General features: G+C 41.1%; 1 protein-coding gene across 3 annotated transcripts in view; it reads left to right on the top strand.

Annotated features, from left to right (window-relative positions):
- mdga1 (MAM domain containing glycosylphosphatidylinositol anchor 1) overlaps positions 1-24,839 on the top strand; it is a 239,514-nt gene that overhangs the window by 198,983 nt on the left and 15,692 nt on the right. For all 3 annotated transcript variants that reach the window (XM_077196889.1, XM_077196891.1, XM_077196892.1), the window contains one exon: positions 18,004-18,112. In XM_077196889.1, coding sequence (XP_077053004.1) covers positions 18,004-18,112 — 109 coding nt within the window. The remainder of the gene's footprint in view (positions 1-18,003; positions 18,113-24,839) is intronic.

Genomic DNA, 24,839 nt, shown 5'->3' on the forward strand with positions numbered 1-24,839 from the left:
CCAGGAGACGTTTTAGGGCACATCACAGAGGAGAAAAAGGTGCTGGAGGGAGAAAATGACAAATTGAAAGAGCTGAAGAGCAGGGCTGAAAAAAGAGAGATTTATACTGTGAAGAAAACTGAGAGAGAAGGGCAGAAAAAGATGAACACCACATGCAATAGGGAAGCAAATGAAGACAGATAATTCCGGGGGGGAAAGAGAGCTTGGGCTCATTGGTCCTGTCAGATTATTTTAAAGCCTTGTTGAGCTACCCTCATTCTTTATACACTACTGCTTAAAGACAACAAGAAATTGCATTTGCAGAGCATTTAACTTCTATAATGTGACAAATGTCCAGGTGAAACTGAATATTCAGTGGGAAACAATGTAGGACAGGGCTTGAGTTTATCCTTAGGGACTTAATTGGTTCAGGATGTTCTATTATTTATCATTTTGTTTTGCCTCACCCATGTGGATTTCAATAGTGGGGGAAAATTTCATCGGTGGAGAAAATGATTCCATTTTGTTGAAAATTCTGAAAACATTTAGAGTAATGTAAACTGATGAATCGGTCACAATAAGACCATGACCAAGTCAACATGAAATCAAAATAAGCAAACTATTTACTTTCTTAATTTACATTTCCGGTCTTACTGTGCACAATTTGTTGGTAGGTTATTCTACTAAAAACAATGTGTGTAAAATGCAACAAGTTGTTCTGCCTCTGAATTCTTCTGATGTCACAAATCCTCCATTCTGGTATTTAACTGATTTTATATTGGCCAAATCTGTCCACACCTCTCATTTTTCACTAGCTGTCTAAACGGGAAAAACTTTTTAGGGATATTTTCCTTCTTTTCCCTCGCAGGCTCTCAGTTAATATTTTGAAAAAAACCCTTTTTAGTGTCTCTCTTCTTTCTGTGCTCTTTCATTTCCCCTAGTAATGCAGCTATTTGACACTTGAAGAGGTAAATAGACCCTCACCTCTCCTCTGTTTTTCACCCAGGCCCTGGTTGGCCTCCATCAATCGATGCTAAAGACCAATCCAGGCGTTCTCGGACAGTAGGAGTTGACAAGTCCGGCAGACAGCCGTGTTTCTCTGCTGTCTGTTTGTTTGCTCTCTCTCTGTCTCTCTCTCCTCACCTCCCCTTTGTTCTTCCATTGACTCTTGCCGTGTGGATTGAGTGACTGCGGAGGCTTGCCGTGATGAATTAGCATCATTTTCCCACAGAATCTCAGAGAAAAAGGAAATGCGTCTTTGCATCGTTGCATGAGGCGTCTCACCCATTACTAAGCCTGATGGATCAAGCAGAATCACAAAAGCGTTACTTTATCCAAAAGCTTTACTCGACTGTGTGAATCAATTACACGTGCTAGCTGAGGGGTTTTTAAGAGAGATCTAATGGACCTCACAGTGTTAGAAGAGCTCTGAAAGATGTTGCTAAACAAGGTTTGAATATGAGAACTTGTTCTTAATTAATATATAGGGTACAATGGGGCTTAACGCACACTGGGGTAAAAGGCTCCTTTAATTTTTATTTTCCTCTAAACCTCTAGATTGCACAAAAACTTGCTGCAGCAATTTCCAAAACATCTGCTTTTCAAAATGCACGTGGGAATTTGGCTGATCCTTGATGCACTCGCAGGCAGCAGCGCAAAGTTGATTCTGCGCTAATTTGATCCAATATTTGATGGTTTTTTAAATGTTGATTTACAGTAGCAAATGAGAATCGCTAAAATTATTAATACATATTTTGAAATAAATGTCTTAAAGATTTTTTAGTTTTGCTCAAGTTAACTAAAGCTAAAATATTTCAATAACGGAAGAATATGTAAAAGTATGGTATTTGGGGTAAAAGGCGCCCCTCCTGTTGGGGTGAAAGGCACAATAATTAACATGATAATAAACAGCTGGCTGACTTATAAATTTGTTGAAATATTAATTAATAATATTAAGTTGGCTGTCCACCTTAGAGATAATCACCATATTTATAATGAAACCATCATATTTAAAAATGTGATATTAATCATATCATTTAATACAATGATATATTTTTTTATTACTGTAAAGCTATATTAAATTATCATGGGATCTCACTCAATGCTTTCAGAATCTGTTCTTTTTTAAATATTTTTTTTCTGTATTTTTAAAATGAACATATTGTAATGACAGTATATTTATTGAACAAAAATGAATTAATAAACAGTCAAAATAAACAAAAAGTAGTACAAATTTAGCTAAAAATGATTGTTTGAACTAGTATTAACTTAGACGTATTAAAACATATTATTTTAGCTAAAGTATTTTCATCAATACTTTGTGCCTTTTGCCCCATGCTTGCCACCTCATACATTTATAGGATTTATAAACAAAACAAACAACTTGTATGATTTTTTTACACAAAATCTTATAATCAATGTTAAAAAAACATATATCTATTTTCCTGTAATCATATACTTGCAGTAGTGAAAAGCACATTTTTCTTAAGGTGTGCCTTTATACATTCAGATCATTGTACACTGAATCATTTTCTTAATTGTCAAATATAATTCTAAACAAATTTACAATTTGCAATATATACTTATATTAAAATATTGAAATTTAATTTTTTAGTCCAGTAAGCCTTACATAAAGGCATTGCAATGTCGTAACATCTATTTGCAAACCTCTTTTCATTATAAAAAAAACGCTTACAGCAACCACTAAAAACATAAAACGCCACTTGCGTCGTTGCAGACCGTTGTAAATGTAACTGCCGTTGACACTTTCACTGTCCGTTGCAGACACAGTGTAAGTGTGTCTTTTGATTTTTTTATGTCTTCTCATTGATCAACATCCACATGTTTTTAATGTACAAAGACAGTTATGTGGATGAAAGGACCTGGTCCACTGATAGAAGAATTTCACACATGGGATCTCTTTTCGGAATCTCGTTACTTTTTAATTCCATTTTATAGAAGATAAAAGACGCTGTAATCTTTAACGGCATGGGAACGTACAATCCGTTTAAAGTCTGGAAGATTACAGTCATGGCCAAATCTGATGTGACTGGATGAGAAGCTCTGTTGATTATTACACTATTCTACTTTCTTATTTAAATTAGTCCAATCTGCGTAGATCTTTTTCCAAATAGTTTTTAACCTTGTAAGACTAACACTGAATGATATTGGAAATATCATATTGAAATAGCATATTGGAAATTCAAGGCTAGAAAAACTATGTTTTTTTTTGTATGCATATTCTTACATTCATAAACTCTGGGAATGTGAGGTACGGCTCTGGCTTTGTGTTCCTCTGGTGTATGTTTGATTGCTCCCTTAAATGGTAGTTAGGACCAGTTGGTGTTGTACGTGTAAATACCCAGTGTAGCTGTTCTCTTTTATAGAGCTCTTAAATGCCACCTGTCTGCTATTGGGCTGTTTAACACAACTATAAACGCTTACTACCTCAGTCCCAGTGGAATACCGTTTATCTGTACATTTTAAGGTTTATATCTTGCAGTTTGATATAATTAAAGTATTTTTGTTGTTTACAATGTTTAGTTTACGTGATCATATTGCTTACCTATGATGGCCACACATGATATGAGACCAATCGGGGAGAGGTGTGATATTACTTTTCTAAGTGACTGAACCTATCATTTTCATATAGGGGAGTTTCATAAAATGACTTTAGATGGAGCAAACTCTGAATCAACATGCACCAATGCTACTTTTTTCTAAATGTCATAATCATTTGTTAACAAACAAGTGTTAATAACTTCAATGAGCTCATTGTTTCCGCCTTAAATTATTACATTGTTTAAATTTATAAATTTGTAGCTAACTGTGTACATATATGTATATTTATTCATATATATCTATATGTACATTTATGAAATGCATAACTTAGACAGTTACCTCTAATAACAGAACACTCTAAATTGTAATGTGGACAGAATTTTTTGTAAAGCTGTTCTGAAACGAATTTAGTTGAATTTAATGTTTTAACTCACTTATACTCACCAAAGCAGAATTTATTTGATTTAAAAATACAGTAAAAAGATTAATATAAGGAAATATTTTTACAATTTAAAATAATTGTTTTCTATTTCAATATATTTTAACATGTCATTTATTCCTGTGATCAAAGCTGGATTTTCTGCATCATTATTCCAGTCTTCACATGATCCTTCAGAAATCATTCTAATATGCTGATTTTGCTGCTCACGAAACATTTCTGAATTGTATCAATGCTGAAAACAGTTTTTCACAGTTTTTTTGGAAAGTTTGATATTTATTTTTCAGGATTATTTTGATGAACAGAAAGTCCAAAAGAACAGCATTTATTATAAATAGAAATCTTTTGTAACATTATAATGTCTCTACTGTCACATTTGATCAATTGAATCCATCCTTGCTGAATAAAAGTATTCATTTCTTAGAAAGGTGGAACAGGAGCCATGTCTAGAGACCAGTATATCATATACCCCTTTTCCACCAAAGCATTTTGAGAGCCGTTTCGGAGCCGGTGCCTACTGGCGAACCAGTTCTTTGTGTTTTGACAGCCAAAGAACCGGTTCTCGGCCAGGAAAACTGGTTCCAAAGCGGCACCAACTCTTTGCTGAACTAGAACCAGAGAACCGTTCTTTTACCACGTCATGCTTACGTCGGGGGCTGCGGGCGGGTTTAGATGTGTTCTAAACATCTTTTCTGACCGCAAAGCCAGGAGAAACATTTGCAGAAACACGATGTAGTCCGCCATTGTAATTGTTATGCTTGAAGTTGGCGCAAGCGTTTCTAGCTTTTTTTTATTTTAAATTTTTTTTTATTGAAAACATTATGTAAGCAAAGAAGAAAACAGTCACAATATAGAACAAATAAACGGAAAGAAAAAAAAAGACACAAAACAGGGGTACATAACTAATCAGAAAAGATTACATATCAAAGGAAAAGATTAAAAGACTTAAATATTTCAATTGTTTTTAAAGCCTTCTTAGTACACGAGTTAGAGATTATCCCAAAGTAATGTTGTACTTGCAAGTGTTTCTAGCTAAGACGTATAGCGATGTACACAGTGACGTAACGACGTCGTTCGCTGGGCGCTCTAGTCAGTGGCAAAACAAACCGGTTCTGAGAAGGTTCGCAAGTTGTACCAACTCCGAACCAACTTTGAACCAGCACCAGTTCCGAACCAGTTATTTTTTGGTGGAAAAGGGGTAATAGAGACTTGAGGGTCGGATCTTTATACTTGCAGTAGGGAACCACCTAGTAACCTTCCAGAACGCCCTAGCAACTGCAATACCAATGTACTAAAAACCACTGTAGCATCTTGGTAGCGACTTTTGCACGGGCAAACGCCACTATGTCAAAATCTAGTCTTAAGTTTACAGTTTACACATCTCTTAAGGTCTTTTTTCCTTGTCTTAATGGAAAAGGTCACCGCAGGCAGAGACGTTTTGTACGGCCGTGTGAAAGATGCCAACAGGGAAACAAGATGATGACAAAAGCGCAGGAGCTTTACAAAGGAAGAGTTCAGGGAGCGAGGGAGGGCTGGTAATTAGCTTTGCTTAATTATGATTTTCTGAAAAGATTGAGAGAGGAGCAGAGAAAAGCGTCCATTTTCACACAGCCCTTTAAGCTCTTTCCTCATCATCTCTTCTTTTCTCTTTATCCTCTTTATCGCTTGCTGGTTTCTCTGCTGATGCTCTCAGCTCTTTGTCGTGTTTGTTATCCATTAACCTCTCCTCTCTGTGTGCTCGGAATTTCCCATCAGCCTCACCTCTCGCCTCTCTGCTAGCGCTTCTCTCCATTGTGATTGGTTGAGGACATTCACCGGACCTCGAGTCTCCATACAGCAAAATCACAAGCTACAGCAAATGTCCTGAAACGTTCTGTTTCTTCCTTCCACTTTCAGTGGAGTACTGTATTTACCCAAAAAATGCAAAATACAATGGGAATGAATGGAGGGAAAAGGATCTTCTGCAGAGATCTTCACAATGTCTCAAACTGTGCTCAGATTTTTGTCTGCAATCAAGAGTCAAGAGTTTTTTTAAAACGAGCTCAAATATGTCTGCCCAAAGTCAATTACTCTGTCACAGTTTTTTTTTCATTATTCCCTCGACGTGACAGTCCTACTTTCAACTTCACACTTTTTCCAGCACTTCAAAGCTCAGAAGTCTGAATATTATACAATTTAAATATAATTTTTAATGTGATGACCAAAACAATTTTTATTCATCCTTCAAAGATTGTCCTCTTTTGTAAAACTTACCCCGGATTTCCACCAACTGCATAACGGCTGCGGATCAGCTCCGCAGGTGTCGGATCCGTGCTCCGCCATCCTTCAACACCTACCAGATCCGGATTTGTTGTGGAACGGCTGCGGCCATGACTGACAGCTGAAGTCACGAGGACACACGATATCGCGCAATATAACAGGATGTAATTTCTATAAACAGAACCAAAAAAAAAACAGCAACAGTTTGTTTCCATCCAGAGGAGAACAGGGGAAACAACTCTGTGCTGATCTCCAATTTTTGTGGAGATTATTGTGATTCTAGTACAATATTTATAATTTTATAGGCTAATCAACTTATAAAATACTAAATGTTTATTTTGGGTTCCTTTTTGAATATATCGGGAAAGTAGTATGCTGAGTAAATAAAGTTAACTATTGTTCTTGTTGCAAAAGGAAAAAATATATTTTTATTTTGAAAATTACCGGATGTTTTATTGTGTTTCTGTGCTCGACTTCCTGCGGCAAAAATAGAAACTCTGCGCATCTGCTCCGGAGGGCTGCGGTTGCCGGAGCTGGGACGGAGTCGGAACGCAGCCGTTCCGCAGTCAGTGAAAATACACACATTGACTTTAATGGAAACCTATTGACTCCGCCGCCGTTCCGGAGCGGATCCGCAGCCGTTCCGTAGTTGGTGAAAATTGGGGGTAAGGGCCAGATTTACTAAACAAGGCAAATTAGCAGGACTTGTGAACTAGCGCAATTGCAAAATAGCGCTGATGGGAGTAGAAAGTTCTACTGATGACACACAAATGAAAGAACACAGATGCAGCCGGATCATTTCCACAATCTACCAAGAGCAGCGCTAGTTAGCGTCTGGTTTAAGACATGCTTTTTTGGGGTGGTAAATAATTGACTAATTGTCTAATTGACTAATAATTTACTCTCCTCTCGTACATTGTGCGCGTGAAAGGGAAACTAACACTTTTTTAATTTTATTAAAACTTTTTTAAATTCTAAAAATAGATTAAATTAAAGGACAATTCCAGCCAGAAATGAACCTTGGGCTAAATAACACATGGGTACCGGGTCGACCGTTCTCTGGGATGCGTTTTCATGATAATCGAATGTACCCAGTTTTAACGTCAGTTTTAGTTTAACCACAGATTAGCTTATAACGCTAGTGTATGGGACATCGAATAAGTAAAACTAAAAATCTCTAGTTAATAACACAGATGCATAATGAGGGTCTCTACCTGCAAACCGAAGCATTGAGAACTTTTTTAAGTGTACAGACAGTTTAATAAGAAGATACTGTATAAAGACAGTACACTTTGCGTATACAAGCAGGAGCCATCTTTGGAAAACAGTCTCGACCAGTCGAACCACGAACGCCGTGCTACGTGAGCTGAACTGTGACTATCGACCAGCACGTGTTTATTTTGACTTATTCTATGCCCCATACACTAGCGTTATAAGCTAATCTGTGGTTAAACTAAAACTAACGTTAAAACTGGGTACATTCGATTATCATGAAAACGCATCCCAGAGAACGGTCGACTCGGTACCCATGTGTTATTTAGCCCTAGGTTCATTTTTGGCGGTAATTGTCCTTTAACACTACAGCCAGCAGAATAGTGAAAGCAATCACTATAATAAAATGTTTTCATCTTTTGTATGTAGGAAAAGTCACAAAGTCTCATGAAAATATAACACTTATAACACTTATTAATCCTGCAATAAAAATATATTACTTGCATTGACCTGGCCAGGCAGCCGCCACACCCGGCCATACCCTGGTTGTGCTGCTTAATATTTTTGTGGAAACCGTGATTCTTTTTTTATGAATAAAATTTTTCTTTGATAAATAGAGAAATCAAAAGAACAGCAATTGTTTTTAAATCATTTGAAACAATCTAAAAGTCTTCACTTTCCCGTTTACTATATAATCATACTCAATTCATACTTAATTTTTCTGGTACTTTTTGACAGCCCTGGGTCACTGAAAAGAGCAGCATTGATATTCTGTGCAACTTCTAACTTTTTATGCTCCACGAAACATATAACGACTGAACTGTTATTCTTCACCTCCATCTCTCCTGCTCCTCTCTTTCCTCACACAATAATGAACCCGGTACTCGAGGCTTCTGTATGCCTACGCCTCTCAGACGGCACACATAATTGTTTCTCTCTGTCTCCGCTGGCATCTGAGCTCATGTGTGAGAGGTGAATGGTCGGTCATACCCTTAATGAGCTCAACCCACTAAAGTCAACTGTGCTCGGCCCGTTAGACGAAGCTATTTGCATTAACGAACAGAGAGAAAACACACAGATCGCATCGCCTACCAATTACTGTCTGTGGCCAGATCTCTTTGTGCAAGTTGTGCGTGTTTTTGCGTGTGCCCTCTGATTGTGTTTTATGCATGACCTTGTGATTCCAGAAGTGTACTGCAAGTGAAAATTGTTTGCGTGTGTGTGTGTGTGTGTGTGTGTGTGTGTGTGTGTGTTTAAGGGTGGGTGTTAGTAATGCATGAATATATATTCAGGTGAGCAGGAAAGCTCATGGAGTGCTGCTCAACATTGGCCTAATGATGGTGTGTGTCACCCGGCGTCCACTATGGCCCCGCAGTCAATTAGCACAGACAGAGAAACTGTTTTACACACAAGGCAAATCAAATTACCTATCTACCCTCATCCCTTGATCCCGTTCAGCCTCCGTTATTTATTCAGAGGAGCCACTCGTTCAGCCTGGGTTGATGCTGCAGGTGTGTCTGTGTGTTGTGTTGATGAACGCACAGGGGTTAAGGGTGTGTAAAGTCTATTTTTAGGTGGGTACATTTGTGTGATCTAAAAAAAACTCGGGGTCATTGGAAATACAATAAGTGGCTACATTTCAGCTTAAATGCAAAAACATTTATACCAAGGCTCCATAAAAAAGTTTTTATTTTTTCCTAAATTCCTTTTTATTTTCCCCCCAAATTCCATTTTTACTGTTTTTTTTTCCATTTAAAATCACATTTTTCGGGATTCCGTTTTAATGGTTTAATTACATTTCAGTAATCAAAAAAATTATATTTGAAATCAACAGCACTTTAAAAACAATTTATTAAAAGTAAAAAAAGGACCCTATCTATTAAAAAAAAATATAAATTACATTGCAATGGTTTAAAAAACATGTCTAAACAATTGATTTCACTAAACATTAACAATGTTTTATTTATTATTTTTTTTACATCAATTGACATGTTTCATTTTTTTAGAACTTCTGTGTTGTCTGTTTAAATTTTTCTGGATTCATGATTTAATACAAATTTCTTATCAGAAATAAAGTGATAATCAAATGAAGCCATAAAACTAACAATTTGATTCATATTTTAAAACGCAAATACCTTTATATTTAACAATTTTTTTTGACAAAGTGCTGCACAACACAACAAAGGTTTACTTTTTAAATTAAAGCATGCATAAAAAATGGTCATATTCCTAAAAAAAAGTTTTAATAATTTAACAATGAACTCTCAGAGCAGCTCCCCAAACAAGTAAGTTATTGCGTTATGTAGTTACTTTGTATGAAAAGTAATGAGTTACATTAATTTTGCGTTACTTTTTCTCACCTGGGCTGGGCTTGCTTGTTCAGGCCCTTTCACACCAAAAGTGAAATGAATAAGCCTCAGGCTGAAGGAAATACATATTTTCACCTGTGCAGTAGAGGGTGCTGCTCAAACAAACCTTCCAGCTGTGCTGCCATTCCGGATTGAAGAACAATAGGATACAGGAGAAGGAAGTTCAACACTCTTATTTTGTAAATCTAATCGAAAGTAATTTTTGCTTATTTGTAATTTTTAATTAGATCGTTGATGGACAGCAGCAAAGACATTGGTTAATAAAGTGAGCTTAAATACATAAAGTATATTTGTGTAATTTAATATAGTTAATTATATGTTTTGCGTAAAATTCTGAGATTGCATTGTACTGCTTTTATTCATTTTACGGAATACTGCAGGTTTTCGTGGAAATGAGATGAGTAAATGCTTACATTTAGTCTAGAACCATCATGTTTACACAGCGCACACAACACCTCCTCGCTTTATTTCCCTCAACTTGGGGACAGGAGAGCTGTCAGTTAATACGTTTGAAAAAGTAACTTGCGTTACTTATTTGAAAAAGTAACTTAAATATTTTGCAGTAAATTACTAGTTACTTGAAAAAAATAATCTGATTACGTAACTCAAGTTACTTGTAATGAGTTACTCCCCAACACTGATCCAGAGTCACATATTTCTAATGAACCTGGGCTAAAAAGAAAAATGTCAAACTGTCTCTCTTTGCTCCAAATCATGTTGGAATGATTTATTAGATCAGACCACAATGGCATTTTCTTTGAGGTTGGACTTGTAGACTTTGGTGAGAAAGCTTAATAAAAATGTGGATAAATAGCAAGGATCATAAAAGTTCTGCAAAACCTAAATCTAAAATAAAGAGCCGTTCTGCAAAGTTTCAGAATGTCCAAATTGCTTTAGATCTGCTTCTAAGGGGCCGTGGGTGGTTTAAATGTATTGATTCGTTCTCTTCACTTTTGCTCATTTATACATTTCAATTACTTGCACGTTAGTTTGCACCAGCTGTGGGTTAGAGGTTAGTGTGTGTGTGTGTGTGTGTGTGTGTGTGTGTGTGTGTGTGTGTGTGTGTGTGTGTGTGTGTGTGTGTGTGTGTGTGTGTGTGTGTGTGTGTGTGTGTGTGTGTGTGTGAGATCTGAGCGTGGATCTGACACAGATCTGATTAGCTCTCTACAGTGAGCTTCAGAGCTGCTGTAATTAAGCTGTCAGTCAAACACAGGTTACATGGGGAGGAAATAAACACCAGCACATAATGTGAGAGGAAACTTATGATTATGATTGTATAGCCCAATTAGCAATTCTTTAACACAGTATTACATAAAACTTAAATATTTGTAATTTATTACAGTATTTAGTTTTTTAAATGTGCTTTCTAGTGCAAAAACACTTTAGTATTAAATCGTGAATGGCTTTTAAATTCCAGTTCAATTGTAATTTGTATATACGAATGTAGTATCAATGAAGTGTAGTTCCCTTTCAGTCGATAACGTCGGACGTAGTCGACGCGACTGAAATGGGATCACGCTAGGGAGCCTATCATCTTCGAGTACTATTGAACGAGCCAATGTAATTGGCGTGCGTGATTCGCATCACACACTCCGCCCCCGCGGCGCGGGTATAAATACGGAAGTGGATGCACGCACTAGTTGCCTTTCGCTTCGGAGCCGATCGTTTGATGTCTCTGAGAGTGCTGTTGTCTACAACGAGCGAGTGTGTCGGTGTTCTTCAGGAAGACTCTCCCAGTGCTGGTGTTCTACAGCGCGAGTGCAGCGGTGATCGCGAGCTTTGAGCTCTCAACTGCTGTTTTAACAGCAACAAATTTCTAAATGTTTGTGTGTGTTGATGGCTGGTTAGAGGGCGGAAAAGTGAGTGCTTCACTGTTTCAGTTCTCTGTTCAGTGTTGCCGCGGTCATTTCCCTGTGTGCTCCGGCACTGGTGACGGTCCTATTTTCTGAAAGAGCAACACGGGTGCGTTTGCGTCTTTTTCAAGATGTCATTCCGCCCGTGCGTTTCTGGGTGCGGTCGTTCCCTGTCTCTCTCTGATGGTCACAACTGTTGTGTCACGTGTTTGGCTTACAGCACGCTGAGACAGCTTTTGTGGACAGCTCATGTTTTCACTGTGGGAACATGACTGTCGCAGTGTTGAGGGCGAGACTCGCCTTCGTTCGCGGAGAGCGAGTCCCCATTACCATGCCCCACCCTCGGGTGCTGTGTGGGATGGGTGACCGGAGGATAGTGTTGGATGTCCCGCCCGGTAACCATTCCCTGTGGGCTCCTCACTCCTCCCTTCCACTGCAACCACTGGAGCCTCCTGTGTTGTCTGCTGGTCCATCTGTAATGGGTGGGCCAGCGGTTTCACTCGGGGCTCCCCTGGAGGACAGGACGCCGATTGCAGCATCAGAGGGTGAGCTGACTTCTGGAGATGATGACTCGGCTGCATTGTCTCCCTCCGGGAGTTCAATGTTGCCCGAGCCGGATCCAGAATTATCAGCTATGCTGAAACGGGCCGCCGAGGCTGCCGGGCTCGAGTGGAACCTCCACCGTGTCCCGTTCAGTCTCGGTTGGAATCTGGAGTTTGGTATCTTGGGGCGGGCCGCGCTGGTTCTCAGCTCGCCGCCCCAGTGCCTTTCTTTCCCGAAATGCATGGAGAGCTTATCAGGTGGTGAACAGCATCTTTCTCTGCCAGAAACTGCCTGAATAGCTTTTCCCCCTCATTACCCTTGATGGAGGAACGGTGAAGGGTTGCGAGGTGTCCCTCCATTGGAGCGGTCTGTCGACACAGGTGCACCTGTGTCCGGCGGCCGCTGCCTTTTGGGGGGATCCTCGTCTCCCCCCTAAGGCCTGTGAGTTTCGTCCGTTCCGACGGGCAGAGCTTACAAAGCCTGTGGGCAAGCCCCTTCCTCTTGCGTGCCATGGCGTTGCTGCAGGCTAGGGCACCCATGGCATGCACGAGGGTAATCCAGACCGTGCGCTCATAGGTGAGCACCGCACTGCATCCGACCTCACCCTCCGGGGTACGGGTGTCGTAGCGTGCGTGATCGGTCTGGCGATGTCCACCTTGGTGGTCCAGTAGCGCCTTCGTTGGCTCAGCCTGGTTGGTATGGTGGATGCGGACAAGGTTCGGTTCCTGGTCTCCCCAATTTCCCAGGTTGGGCTGGTCGGCGACGCGGTGGAGAACTGCATCAAACAGTTCTCTGCCGCTCAAGCGCAGACGGAGGTCATCCGGCACATCCTGCCCCGGTGGCCAGCTGCTGCCTCCACCCGCCGCCGGTGGCAGCTCCTCCGCCTGCTCGTCGCCGTGGGCGTTCTCCGGCCGCCGCTCCTGCTGGCCCTCCGCAGCAGCCTCCACCCAGGCCTCAGCAGGGAGCCGGCCGCAGTAGAGACGCCCAGCCCGCTCCAGGCGCTGCCAAGCCAGGTGGCAAGCGACAGCGAAAGCATTCCGGAGCGGGCCGCCCAGGAATGGATGAGATGCTCTTGGAGTGGCACGATCACTCCCTCCCCCCGGGTGAGGGCCGGGTGGAGCCTTTGTTTGTGTGTGTGTCTGTTCCGCCGCTGGCTCCCTAAAAAAAAAAAAAAAAAAAAGCGGAGCAAGCGGTACCCACACTTCAAAGAGAGAGCAATTTCATCTGTTCCTGGGTCCCAAGAGGGCCAGTCTGGCGGGTGTGACCCTGTATAGCCTTACACCCCTCAGCTCCCCCTTGGTCGCCAGCAGGCAGCTTGGTGCGTTCGAGGACCCGGTCATCCGCCTTCTCACGCGCCCCCTGCCGCTTGTGGAGACAGGTAAGTGTTGCACAGCACACTAACACCACTCTCTCTACTTTGCTGCCCCACCTCAGGCTCGGCTACCCCGCTCAAGTCAGTGATAGTCATCACATTAGGTGTTGAGCAGACGTGCTCCTGAAAATTCAGTGATATTCATCACACCGAGTGTTGAGCAGTGCTCCTGATCTTATGTGCGTGCTTATCTTATCCTGCTGGCGAAGGATTTGATATAGCCGCTCCTCCAGCCGGCACGAAGGCCAGTTGTAAACTCGTTCTTCGTGCTACTAGGTGGTGGGTCGTGACCATCTTGGCCCAAGATTGGTCTGCAGCTTTGACCTGAAAGACATGTGCTTCAGATCTCTACCTCCCGCACCGCAGGCCATCCTGTGTGTTGCGTCTAAGGGTGGAGTATCAGTACAGTGTCCTTCCCCTCGAGTGCTCCAGAGCCCGTTGGGTCTTCAGGTCAACTGGAAGAGAGTAATCTCGCCCACGGGCTGAGTATCTCTTTTCTAGTTTTGGAGAGGTACTCGGTCCAACATGTCTCTCCAATGAGAATGTGTTCAGCTGGTGTTGAAGTGAGAAAGGGTCCCACTGAAAGAACTTTCAGAGGCTCCTGGGGTATATGGTAGTCGTAGCCTTTGGCTCCCTCCATATGTGACCGCTTCAGCGCTAGCTTCACGATCGAGTCCCGAGGTGACCGTGGCAGAGCAGCTCACCCTGTGTGACTATAGTTCATCCCGGTCTGCTGCCAAACCCTCTTCAACAGAGCGGCCATGTACAAAGGGCGTGTTTTAACGGGGGCCTGGGCGACCCCCAACTACACGGGCATTTGTGCCTCGAGTTGTTAGACATTGCGACCGTTGCGCAAGCTTCCCTTGCATGTCACAAACTCACCCGTCACCTCCTCCTTGGAGTCAGACGCTTCTGAGGGCGCCTTATTCCACTCCTCCCGCTTACTCAATCGTGCCGCCATCGAGCCTCACGACAGTTATAGCCAGGGCAAGTGGAGACTCCATCCCCTGGGTCCGGCTGGGTCATGACCATTCCGGGGCCGCTCAGTTGCCCCCCCGGTTTTATTTTTCCGCCAGTGTTTGGGTAAACCGAGCGGACTACCCTTGGACAAACACTGGGACTCAGCGGCCCCAGGGGCCCGCAGAAATGCGTTTAACCCCAGTGAGCCTTCTAAAAGTGACTGCGACTCATGGTCGCCTTGCGCCTGCAAGTCAGTGAAATCATCACTCTTCATGTTGAGCAGATTTGCTCCTGAAACTCAGTGAAGTTCATCGCACTCTGGTGTTGAGCAGCAATGCTCCTGTAGCTCAGTGAGTCCATCACAGGTAGCTCAGTGAATTCATCACACGCAGTGCTGAGCAGAAATGCTCCTGGTGCTCAGTGAAGTTCCTCGCACTCAAGAGTTGAGCAGAAATGCTCCTGAAGCTCAGTGAGTTTATCACACTCAGGTGTTGAGCAGTAATGCTCCTGAAGCTCAGTGAACTTGTCACACTCAAGTGCTGAGCAGAAATGCTCCTGTCGCTCAGTGAGGTTCTTCGTACTCAAGTGTTGAGCAGAAATGCTCCTGAAGCTCGGTGAGTTTATCACACGCAGGTGTTGAGCAGGAATGCTCCTGAAGCTCAGTGAACTTGTCACACCCAAGTGCTGAGCAGAAAATGCTCCTGAAGCCCAGTGATCTTCACATGTTGTGTTGAGCAATGCTCCTGTCTTTTGCGCCCGTCACTTGCACCTACGTGCCATGTCAGGAGAGGAACAGGTCTTCATAGTTGCCCCTCATTGGCCCAACTAGACCTGGTTCCCTTCAACAGCCTTCCTGACTTCCCCTGGATTCGGGGACGGGGCACGATGGCACACGCGTTCTTCCCCCGGAGATTCCGGGCGGTCTTACATCCGAACGCGGAGGTTCAGGTGGCTATCACAAGAACATGTGTTAGTTACCATCACTTCTGCGAGCACCCCCTAGAATTGGGTAGCGTGCTTACGCCTTTAGAAGTGGAACCTAGTCGTTGAGTGCGTCTTCTCCCCTGAGGAGATCCTGAAAGCTTTCGATCACTTCAGTGCTCTCTTTCCTGCAAAATGGGTTGCAGTAGGCTGTTTTCCTAAATCACCCTCAAAATGATGTTGCCTCGGTGTTTAAACGACGCTCATCGTGTTGCAGAAGTATGCAGAAGCACGTTCTGATCGTCAGGTTCCTGAGGAGCAAGGTCTTGTAAATCCTTGTGTCCCTCTTTATCCTCTTGGGCCTTGTCCCTGGTGCGACTGCACTGCAGAGACCGCCCCTGAGCCACTGCAGGTAGTGAGTTAAAAATTCTGTTATATCAGTTCTCCTGCTCGCGTGGTCTCTACTAGAGGGTAGGGACTTGCTCGCTTTCGGTCAACGTATTGTGCCTGGAGTCTGGGCCGGCTAACTCTCACAAGCTGAGACCCCGGCTCGGATTGTGCCCAAGGTTCCTACCTCTCCCGTAATAGGAGCAGGTGGTGAGCCTGCAAGCGCTGCCCTGGAGGAGGCAGATCCAGCCCTGGCTTCTCTGTCCGATTCGCTTGGACGTGTACAGAATGCAAGTCATAGACCTCAGACCAGCTCTTCAAATATCTGTTGGAATTCAGCAGAGAGGGGAGGCTGTTTCCATGCAAAGTTGCACTTAGTGCTTGCCTTCATTTCGGCAAAGATCCGAGATGCAACATGTCCACTTAGGTGTTGAGCTCCTCTATGATGAGTGTAAAGTGCTCCGCCTGGGCGTTGACGATATACTTTGCTAAACAGATTCTAGAGTTGGGGGCTGGACGACACCTAGTTGAACCGCTGCTTCCCGTGGGCTCCCTTCTCATGAAGCCAGTTTCACCGTGAGCCCGGTTCAAGTGTCGGCTTGCTGCGCCATTCCCCTCCTATGGACTGGATGCGTGCGCCTTTCTACTCCAGTTGAGTTCCCTTAAAATTGAACCCTGTTGAGTTCCTCCACACCCCTCCGACGTCGGACGTGCGGAACGTCTGGTGTTAGGCCTACCACTCGTAAGCAGTGTGGAACCTGTGTTAGGCTGGGTCCATATGTTGCGGTCCCTTCGGTGACCCCATATGTGTATTCTTCCACGATACGGCTCCCTGCGGTGAGCCCGTGTCTTCCCTCGGCAGAGTCTCTCTGCCGTCACTGTCCGGTGTGTCTCCCCCCGTCTTAGGCTGGAGCCACCCCAGTGACATTCCATATGTTAGACTGCCCGGTTTCCGCCCAGTTCATATGTGTATTCTCCACATTTCCTCCCTCGGGTTGGATGTGGCTTCCGCAGCGTCCCTTCCTTCCAACGTACGGGGAACGCTTTCCCAGTGGTCCTGTAGGAACAGCAGTGACTTCCCTGGCCTAAGCCCTGTCCTTCCCCGCCTTAAGTTTGCGGGGGCATCAGGAGGCTTTGGTTTAGGCACTGGAAGGTGGCAGCGTTAGTGGCGTGTTCAATGGTTGATCCCATTTCAGTCGCGTCGACTACGTCCGACGTTATCGACTGAAAGGGAACGTCCTGGTTGCGTATGCAACCCACCGTTCCCTGAAGGAGGGAACGGAGGACGTAGTCCCCTTGCCACTACCGCTGGACCACCGCTGACCCCGGGTTACTCTCGGCTCCTCAGCGAAAAGCAACTAGTGCGTGCATCCACTTCCGTATTTATACCCGCGCCGCGGGGGCGGAGTGTGTGATGCGAATCACGCACGCCAATTACATTGGCTCGTTCAATAGTACTCGAAGATGATAGGCTCCCTAGCGTGATCCCATTTCAGTCGCGTCGACTACGTCCTCCGTTCCCTCCTTCAGGGAACGGTGGGTTGCATACGCAACCAGGACGTTCTTAATAATATCTTTCATTTTTCAGTATGAATTATCCATAAAATTACACACACAGCATTCATTTAGTTCAGAAACATGTCAAAACAGTTACTATATATAAGGGAGTAAATATGAATTATTACTCAAAACATAAATGATTATTTATATTTGTCACAAAACTCGTTGTTGAAATTAAATTCCTCTGTTGTATTGATTTTTTTTTAATTAAATTTGTTAAATTCTTCTTGGGATTCCAAACTAAATTCCTATTCAGCTTCCTGTGGGGTGTAGCCAATTCATTTTAAATTCATACTCAAATATTAAAGTAAGTCAGTTCTTAGGGTATTCTCTCACAATAAAGTTTTTGGTGTTGACCTGAGATAACTTGATGTTGGAGTTCAGTTTATGTAAATTGTAACCTTCCCTGACTGTGATGTCCAAATTTTAAATGCAATCTATAATTCCATTTATTTGGCTTTGTATGTAAGGGTTTGACGAGAATGTGAGAAATGTGACTTGACAAATGTCTGTTTTAATGGACGAGGGTGTTTTTACAGCGGATGGAAAGCTGAGACGTGTTCTCTAACTCACTCTTCTCTTTGTCAGGTTGTGTTCGAAGGGATTCGAGGAAATGGTTTTGAGGGAGACATTGCTATTGATGACGTTTCTGTTACCAAGGGGAAATGCAAACAAAAGGATAGCGTGGACAAAACAGGTCTGTACCATCAGCAACACTTCTACTGCACAGAAAACACCTTCAGTAATGACTTTCATTATATCTATTGATGTAGATATAGGTGATGTTGGTAAAACCACTCGGCATACAAGTCACTTTTTGTTTTAGAGTCTCAAAGCAAAATAAAATACAAGAACATGCGAGTGATGAAACAGCACTGACAACTATCCTTAACCTTATTTACACATCCTTATGTAGTTCCGTGACTTACTTACTTCTGTTGAATACAACATTGGAACGTTTTGGTCACTCTTTTTCATGCAGTTACAATGAATGGGGACTTTTAAGCTTCAAAAAGGGTGAAAATGCAGCATAAACGTATCATATACAGTAAGTAGTACATATGACTTCATGCAAATCTTGACATCAACTCAAGCTCTTAGTATATGTTCACTAGGAATAAAATGTGAACGAACTGTTCTATCGATTTGGCTCTTTTCAAAGACTTGGTTGATCCAGTTCACAAAACCGTTGGGAATCATTCATTCAGGAATCAAACTGACTCAGCAGCTGTTAACCCTGACATATGAAATAATAGTCATACAAATATTTTTTTTAACAGTTCAGAAATTAACCTTTAGATAAAATCTTTTTTCATTTTTTAAGTTTGTGTTATTTGTTGAGTATCATATTTGATACATCAGACTTTAATGGCTCATATATTACGATATGGTGAGAATATAGAGCTCATACTCAAGGAAAAGGCCAGAACTGAGCAAAAATATGCAATTTGGTGCGGTTGCGCATATTTATATGATCAAAAAGTAAGATTAAATTCTGATAGCTTGTAAATCAATTAGATCTTTAAAGCAGTATAGCAGTTTTTATTGTGGAGGTAAAACATAATGCAATGCAATTCAATGATGATTGAGAGATAATTCATTTTCCTTAAAAGCCTGTTGTATCATATTGATACTCACATTTTAACATGATTTTTCAACAAAAACAACAAAAAATATATATGAATGGTTAACCCAAATAAACCTTAGTTGCTTAAGTGTTTATGTCAGAACATTACTAAAAATGTAAAAAAGTTATTATGTTTACTTTATAAAAATCATTAAATAATTCACAGCAAAAACACACATGACCACGATCTGAAAGTGGACGCTTTTTGAATTATACTAAAAGGCCTTTTACTTGCTAAGTATAAACTATCAGTCAGACAACAGAAGCTATGTAGAAGATTGCGTACAACAGGTTTTCAACAAAGTTTTGATCGTGCTGATCATTAAGAGGCCATAGAAATTTGTATTTCAAATATGATGCAGTAAGCTAATGACTATAATAGTGAGATTTCAGTCCATTTCTCACACAAAGTTGTTGGAATATGGAGCGCAAGTCAACTTCTTTTATGATGCTGTTTTCTTTGAGTTTTTAATAATATAGACAGTATATCAAACGGTTTTAAATGACATGAGGGTGACTCCTATAACTCGATTACAAAAGGAAGGTTTTAGAAATGAAATGTCTGTAAGAAGTATCTAGACTGAGAGCGTGCAGGAGAGATGCAGTGTTTGTGATGGAAGAACGCACTGGTGGAGGCAGCTGTTGTGGGCTGCAGGGACGGGGCCTGGGGTCCGGGGCCCGGGTCTGACAGCCTTGGCTTCTTCTCACCTCGTGCAGCCCTCTGATGGTGTTGCTGGCCTCAGGTCTCCTCCTGAATGCTGATCTTGGCACATGATGGGTATGAATGCATGCACACAGACAGGAAAAGGCCCAGCGCCAGACTCTGAGAGACAGGGCAGCTGTCCAGAACACCATCCCCCTCAATACTCACCCAATAAACTGATAAGATATCATTCTCATTACTGTAATGAAGGAAAATATACCTTACAATTTATGATATATATGCATGGGCATACTTATAAAATTAATAATTTGAATAATTAAATGGACATACACTACCATTTAAATGTTTTGGGTCGGTAAGATTTTTTTCTCACACTTTAGTTTAGGGTCAAATTCTCTCTATTAACTAAGCATTAGTTAAAACTTTTGCCTTGATAAACTCCTAATCACTGCTTATTAATAGTTAGTAAGGTAGTTGTTAAGTTTAGGTATTGGGTACGATTAAGGGATGTAGAATATGATCATGCAGAACAAGGCACTAATATGTGCTTTACTGATAAATAGCCAATATCCTAATAATATACATGCTAATAAACAACTATATATATATATATATACATACACGTCTCTTATGCTCACCAAGGCTTTTCTTTGATCAAATATACAGTAAAAACAGAAATATTGTAAAATATTTTTTTTTCTATTTGAATATATAGCGGCTATTGTTGAAAGGGGCTATTGTTAAATATATATATATATATATATATATATATATATATATATATGAGCCAATTTCTTCATCCACCTTGATGAAGTGAAGCGCTATAGTTTCATTTGAGTTATTTTTTTCTTCTTCTGTGTGACCGGCGTAATCAGACTCTTAAAAAATGCCAGACTCATAATAGTTATTATATTATTGCAGGTATGCAGGGTCGTCTAATGCATGTTTACAGTACATAGAAAAACAGTAAAAATCAGGGATGTCACTAGACTCTTTTTACTGGGGCTCTTTTTATATGGATTCGTGCTAACTATAACAGCTGATTAACTTGATTAACTTATATAACATAAATGCATGAAGAGTCTCCGCATGAAGACCCGTGACTGGCAGATCAACGTGCTTCTGCATTTCTCTTCAATACAGTAGGAAATTAAATTAAATTCAGTTAAATGTGGAGGATTTTATCTTTGACAAGATGATTGACAGGCCAGTTTATACGTGACAGGATGCGTGCAACTAAGCGACAGAGATTAACCGTTAAAGATGCTATTTTATGACATGACAGTATGTCCCAAAGCTTGTCTACTCTTCTGCTACACACTCAAAACTATGTACTTTTTCTTCACAAAAAGAGTACACTTTTAAGGCGTCGTATAAGTAGGCGAATTGAGACGCAGAATTGCTGTGCCCCAGTAAAATTTTCCTGAAAAGTCATGTCTGATGAGGTGTAGTTACAGCATATGGTTACATCTGAAAATAGGCTCTGTGCCCCTCTTCCTTTACTTTTCCCCGTGGAATCCTCGACTTCAGTTGCAGTCTGTCAGACAATTTTTCATAAAATGACATTGTTTTCTCTAAAGACATGAAAGTGTCTTCATTCTTTGTTCGCACACAGCATCATACCGGTAATTTACTGGTAATGTTTCAACTTCTCATTCCGGGAAATTGACATTTTTGAAAAGGTCCTGTTCACACATCATCTCTTAACGGTAATTTACCAGTCATTTGTCTTTTCTTGATAATTTTATTATGCCCTTGGATAATTTTTTTTTTTTCAGGGAAAACAATCTTACAGACACCAACTTCTGAACACATTATTGAGCGTATTATTGTGGTATTGTATTTCTATTTCACCGAACATTACTGTATCACTGAATTTGGTTCACACAAAAACAAAACAAAATCAAAAACAATCTAGAGGAGTCTTAGGGTTGGAAATGTGTTTAATGGTTATGTAAATAATGTCACATTGCAAAAATTCTTGCTAAACGTATTGGCTTTATTTTATTTGATAAAAATACAATTTCTTTTTTTTGTGATAGATAGATAGATAGATAGATAGATAGATAGATAGATAGATAGATAGATCTAGAAAGAAAGAAAGAAAGAAAGAAAGAAAGAAAGAAAGAAAGAAAGAAAGAAAGAAAGAAAGAAAGAAAGAAAGAAAGAAAGAAAGAAAGAAAGAAAGAATATTCCTAAACAAGCTTCCATAATTACAAATGCTTCCAGAGAAGAAATCTAACAGCCAAGTGTTGTGCGAGATGTTCCAAAGCATACATTATCAAGACATTTTTTTATAACATTCAGTGTCTAAGGCAGCGGCTCTTTATCAGGTAACCTTGAAGATAATACAGACACTCCAGCAGAGAGAAGCTCTCACTTCTTATAGCATTATGCCTATTACAACTACAGAGACATTTAGCTTGACAAAACCAATATATATATGTAAAATATCAATATAAATGTAAAGTAAAAATTAATATAAGCAAATAAGCATATATGAATATGACTAGATTATTATATATGGATGATGAACGGAATAAAAGACTGAAGAGATTGTTAAAGATTGTTTATTTGGCCTTCCTTGTAGAGTGCAAAGATGTTCAAGGTTGCTGTCTTGCACAACAGTCCTCCACAGAAACTGCATACACAATTATCAAATAATTATTCAGATCAGATCAAAAGCAATACATGAACAATAATATATACTATTATAACTATGAAGAGTTTTACGGTAACTGTGCTTTAAAAAAAAACACTCACATGCACAGCGCTTGTATAGAATAATTTCCTGAATCAAAGACCCGAATCATCATCACATATTCAGGGCATAGTTATTTTTGATAGATTGAAGCCTTGACCTTTTTGCTCTGAATGTGAAAAATGGCAGAACCCTTATTCCTACTTGGGTAATTCTGTGAAGAACATGTTCTTGTCATATTTCATACCAAAAATCAAGAGAATAAAACATATATTGCTTAAAGAAAATGAAGCATAAAACTAAAACCAGTCAATTTTATTGATGGCATTTTGAATGCACAGAGATCCCGTGACGAGATCCTGAGGCCCATTGTTGTGCCATTCAACCACGACCATCACCTCATGTTGCAGCATGATAATGCATGACCCTATGTTGCAAGGATCTGTACACAATTCCTGGAAGCTGGAAGCAGGGCCAGCATACTCACCGGACATGTCACCCATTGAACATGTTTGGGATGCTCTGGATCGACGTATATGACAGTGTGTTCCAGGTCCTGCCAAAATCCAGCAACTTCGCACAGCCATTGAAGAGGAGTGGACCGACATTCCACAGGCCACAATCAACAACCTGATCAACTCTATGCGAAGGAGATGTGTTGCACTGCGTGAGACAAATGGTGCTCACACTAGATACTGACTGGTTTTCGGACCCCCCAATACAGTAAAAACACATTTTAGAGTGGCCTTTTATTGTGGCCAGCCAAAGGCACACCTGTACAATAATCATGCTGTCTAAGCAGCATCTTGATATGCCACACCTGTGAGGTGGATTGATTATCTCGGCAAAGAAGTGCTTACTAACACAGATTTAGACAGATTTGTGAACAATATTTGAGAGAAATAGGCCTTTGTGTACATAGAAAAATGATTAGCTGATTAGCGTTCATTTGGAGAGTCAGTTCTACATCCTATTCCTTTGAACTTTATATGAAAACTGACCCTGGGTCAGGGCAGATCTCCCAGAATGCACTCTGCAGCCTGAGGACCAATCAGACTGCACCAGTCGTCTTGTTCATCCAATCACAGGATTGCTCTGCCCCCTCTACGCCTGTGTCCTGTTTGGCCTGATTAGAAAACACGCGTGCGTCATGTGACTGTTGATGTGCCTATTGAGATGATTTCTCTTCTCCTTCTCTTTTTCTTTGAGTTCAGCTCATGAAAAATGGGGGCAAAAACAAAACTGTTGCGTTTATAAGTTTGTTCAGTATAATTAGGTGACATAACATGATCTCAACTAATTTGCTGAAAGGTATGTAAGTGAGCATTAGTATTTGCATGTTTATTCAATCCGAGGTCTATAATTCGATTTAGTCCACTTTCAACTCCACTGATTGGTAGTTGTGTTTGGTTTAAAAGTAAACTGTTTTTTTTCTTTCTATCAATGCAAAAAATTTTAACAAAACAATAATTATCCCACAAATTGGAAAATTACCCGAAACCAATTCGCCTACATGCAGGCACCACTGTGCGACGTGCCAAAGCATGTGCACTACCCGCTAGGCATTAGTTTCTCCTGACAGTAACATGTACGGACATTTCCATATACCAATCCATAAGCCTACAGCTCCAGCCTGATATTTTTCCAATTTTAAATTGTTAAACACCTCAGGAACCTGTCATGGTAAGTGAAAGGTAAAAAAAGCTCCATTATTATTTCAAGTTTTAATGTAAGCTTATACCTTAGTCTCTGGAAGCGTATAGCCCTGCTCTCTCTCCTCTGTACCTGGGTCGGCATGAACACTGGTGTTATATCACACACACACTAACACACAGGACAAGTGCGGCCCACACAGTTAAACCTGTTCATGCCGCCCACAGGTGCTGAGCTGTGCTTACACACAGGAAAGTGTAACGCGAGCTGCGTGAGGCGCACTGCAGGGCAGAACAAAAGAGCCAAATTAATGATTAAGATCAATCATTGTGAAAGCTCCCTCACAGAGAGAATATTCCAGCTCTCAACCGCACGGATTGCTGATAGCTGTTGTTTTTCCGGGAAAAGTTGTGTGTGTGTGTGCTGCTAGCTAGCAGGCTCTGTCTCTGACCCATGAGGCTTTACTGTAGAGGAACTGTGCATTCATCAATGAAACTTTGCTCTTCTTTGATGTTTTATAGGGTCTTTCCTGTTATGCAGTACCTGTTATGCACACAATAAAAATGCTAAAAGTTGGCCAATTTTCTCACTTAAAATGTCCAAGCGAGACAAACCAACTAATACCACAAAAAAGAATACATTACCCAATAGGATTACACTTTATTTCGATAGTCACTTTAGACATTCTACTAACTTTTCAACTACATGTCAACTAACTCTCATTAGAGTGTTAGTAGAGTGTAGTAGACTGTTAGGTTATTGTTAGGTGTTAGGGTTCG

Source organism: Siphateles boraxobius, unplaced genomic scaffold (assembly GCF_051911475.1).
Source record: "Siphateles boraxobius isolate OS27281-9 unplaced genomic scaffold, OSU_SipBor_1 37, whole genome shotgun sequence".
Taxonomy (NCBI): Eukaryota; Metazoa; Chordata; class Actinopteri; order Cypriniformes; family Leuciscidae; genus Siphateles; species Siphateles boraxobius.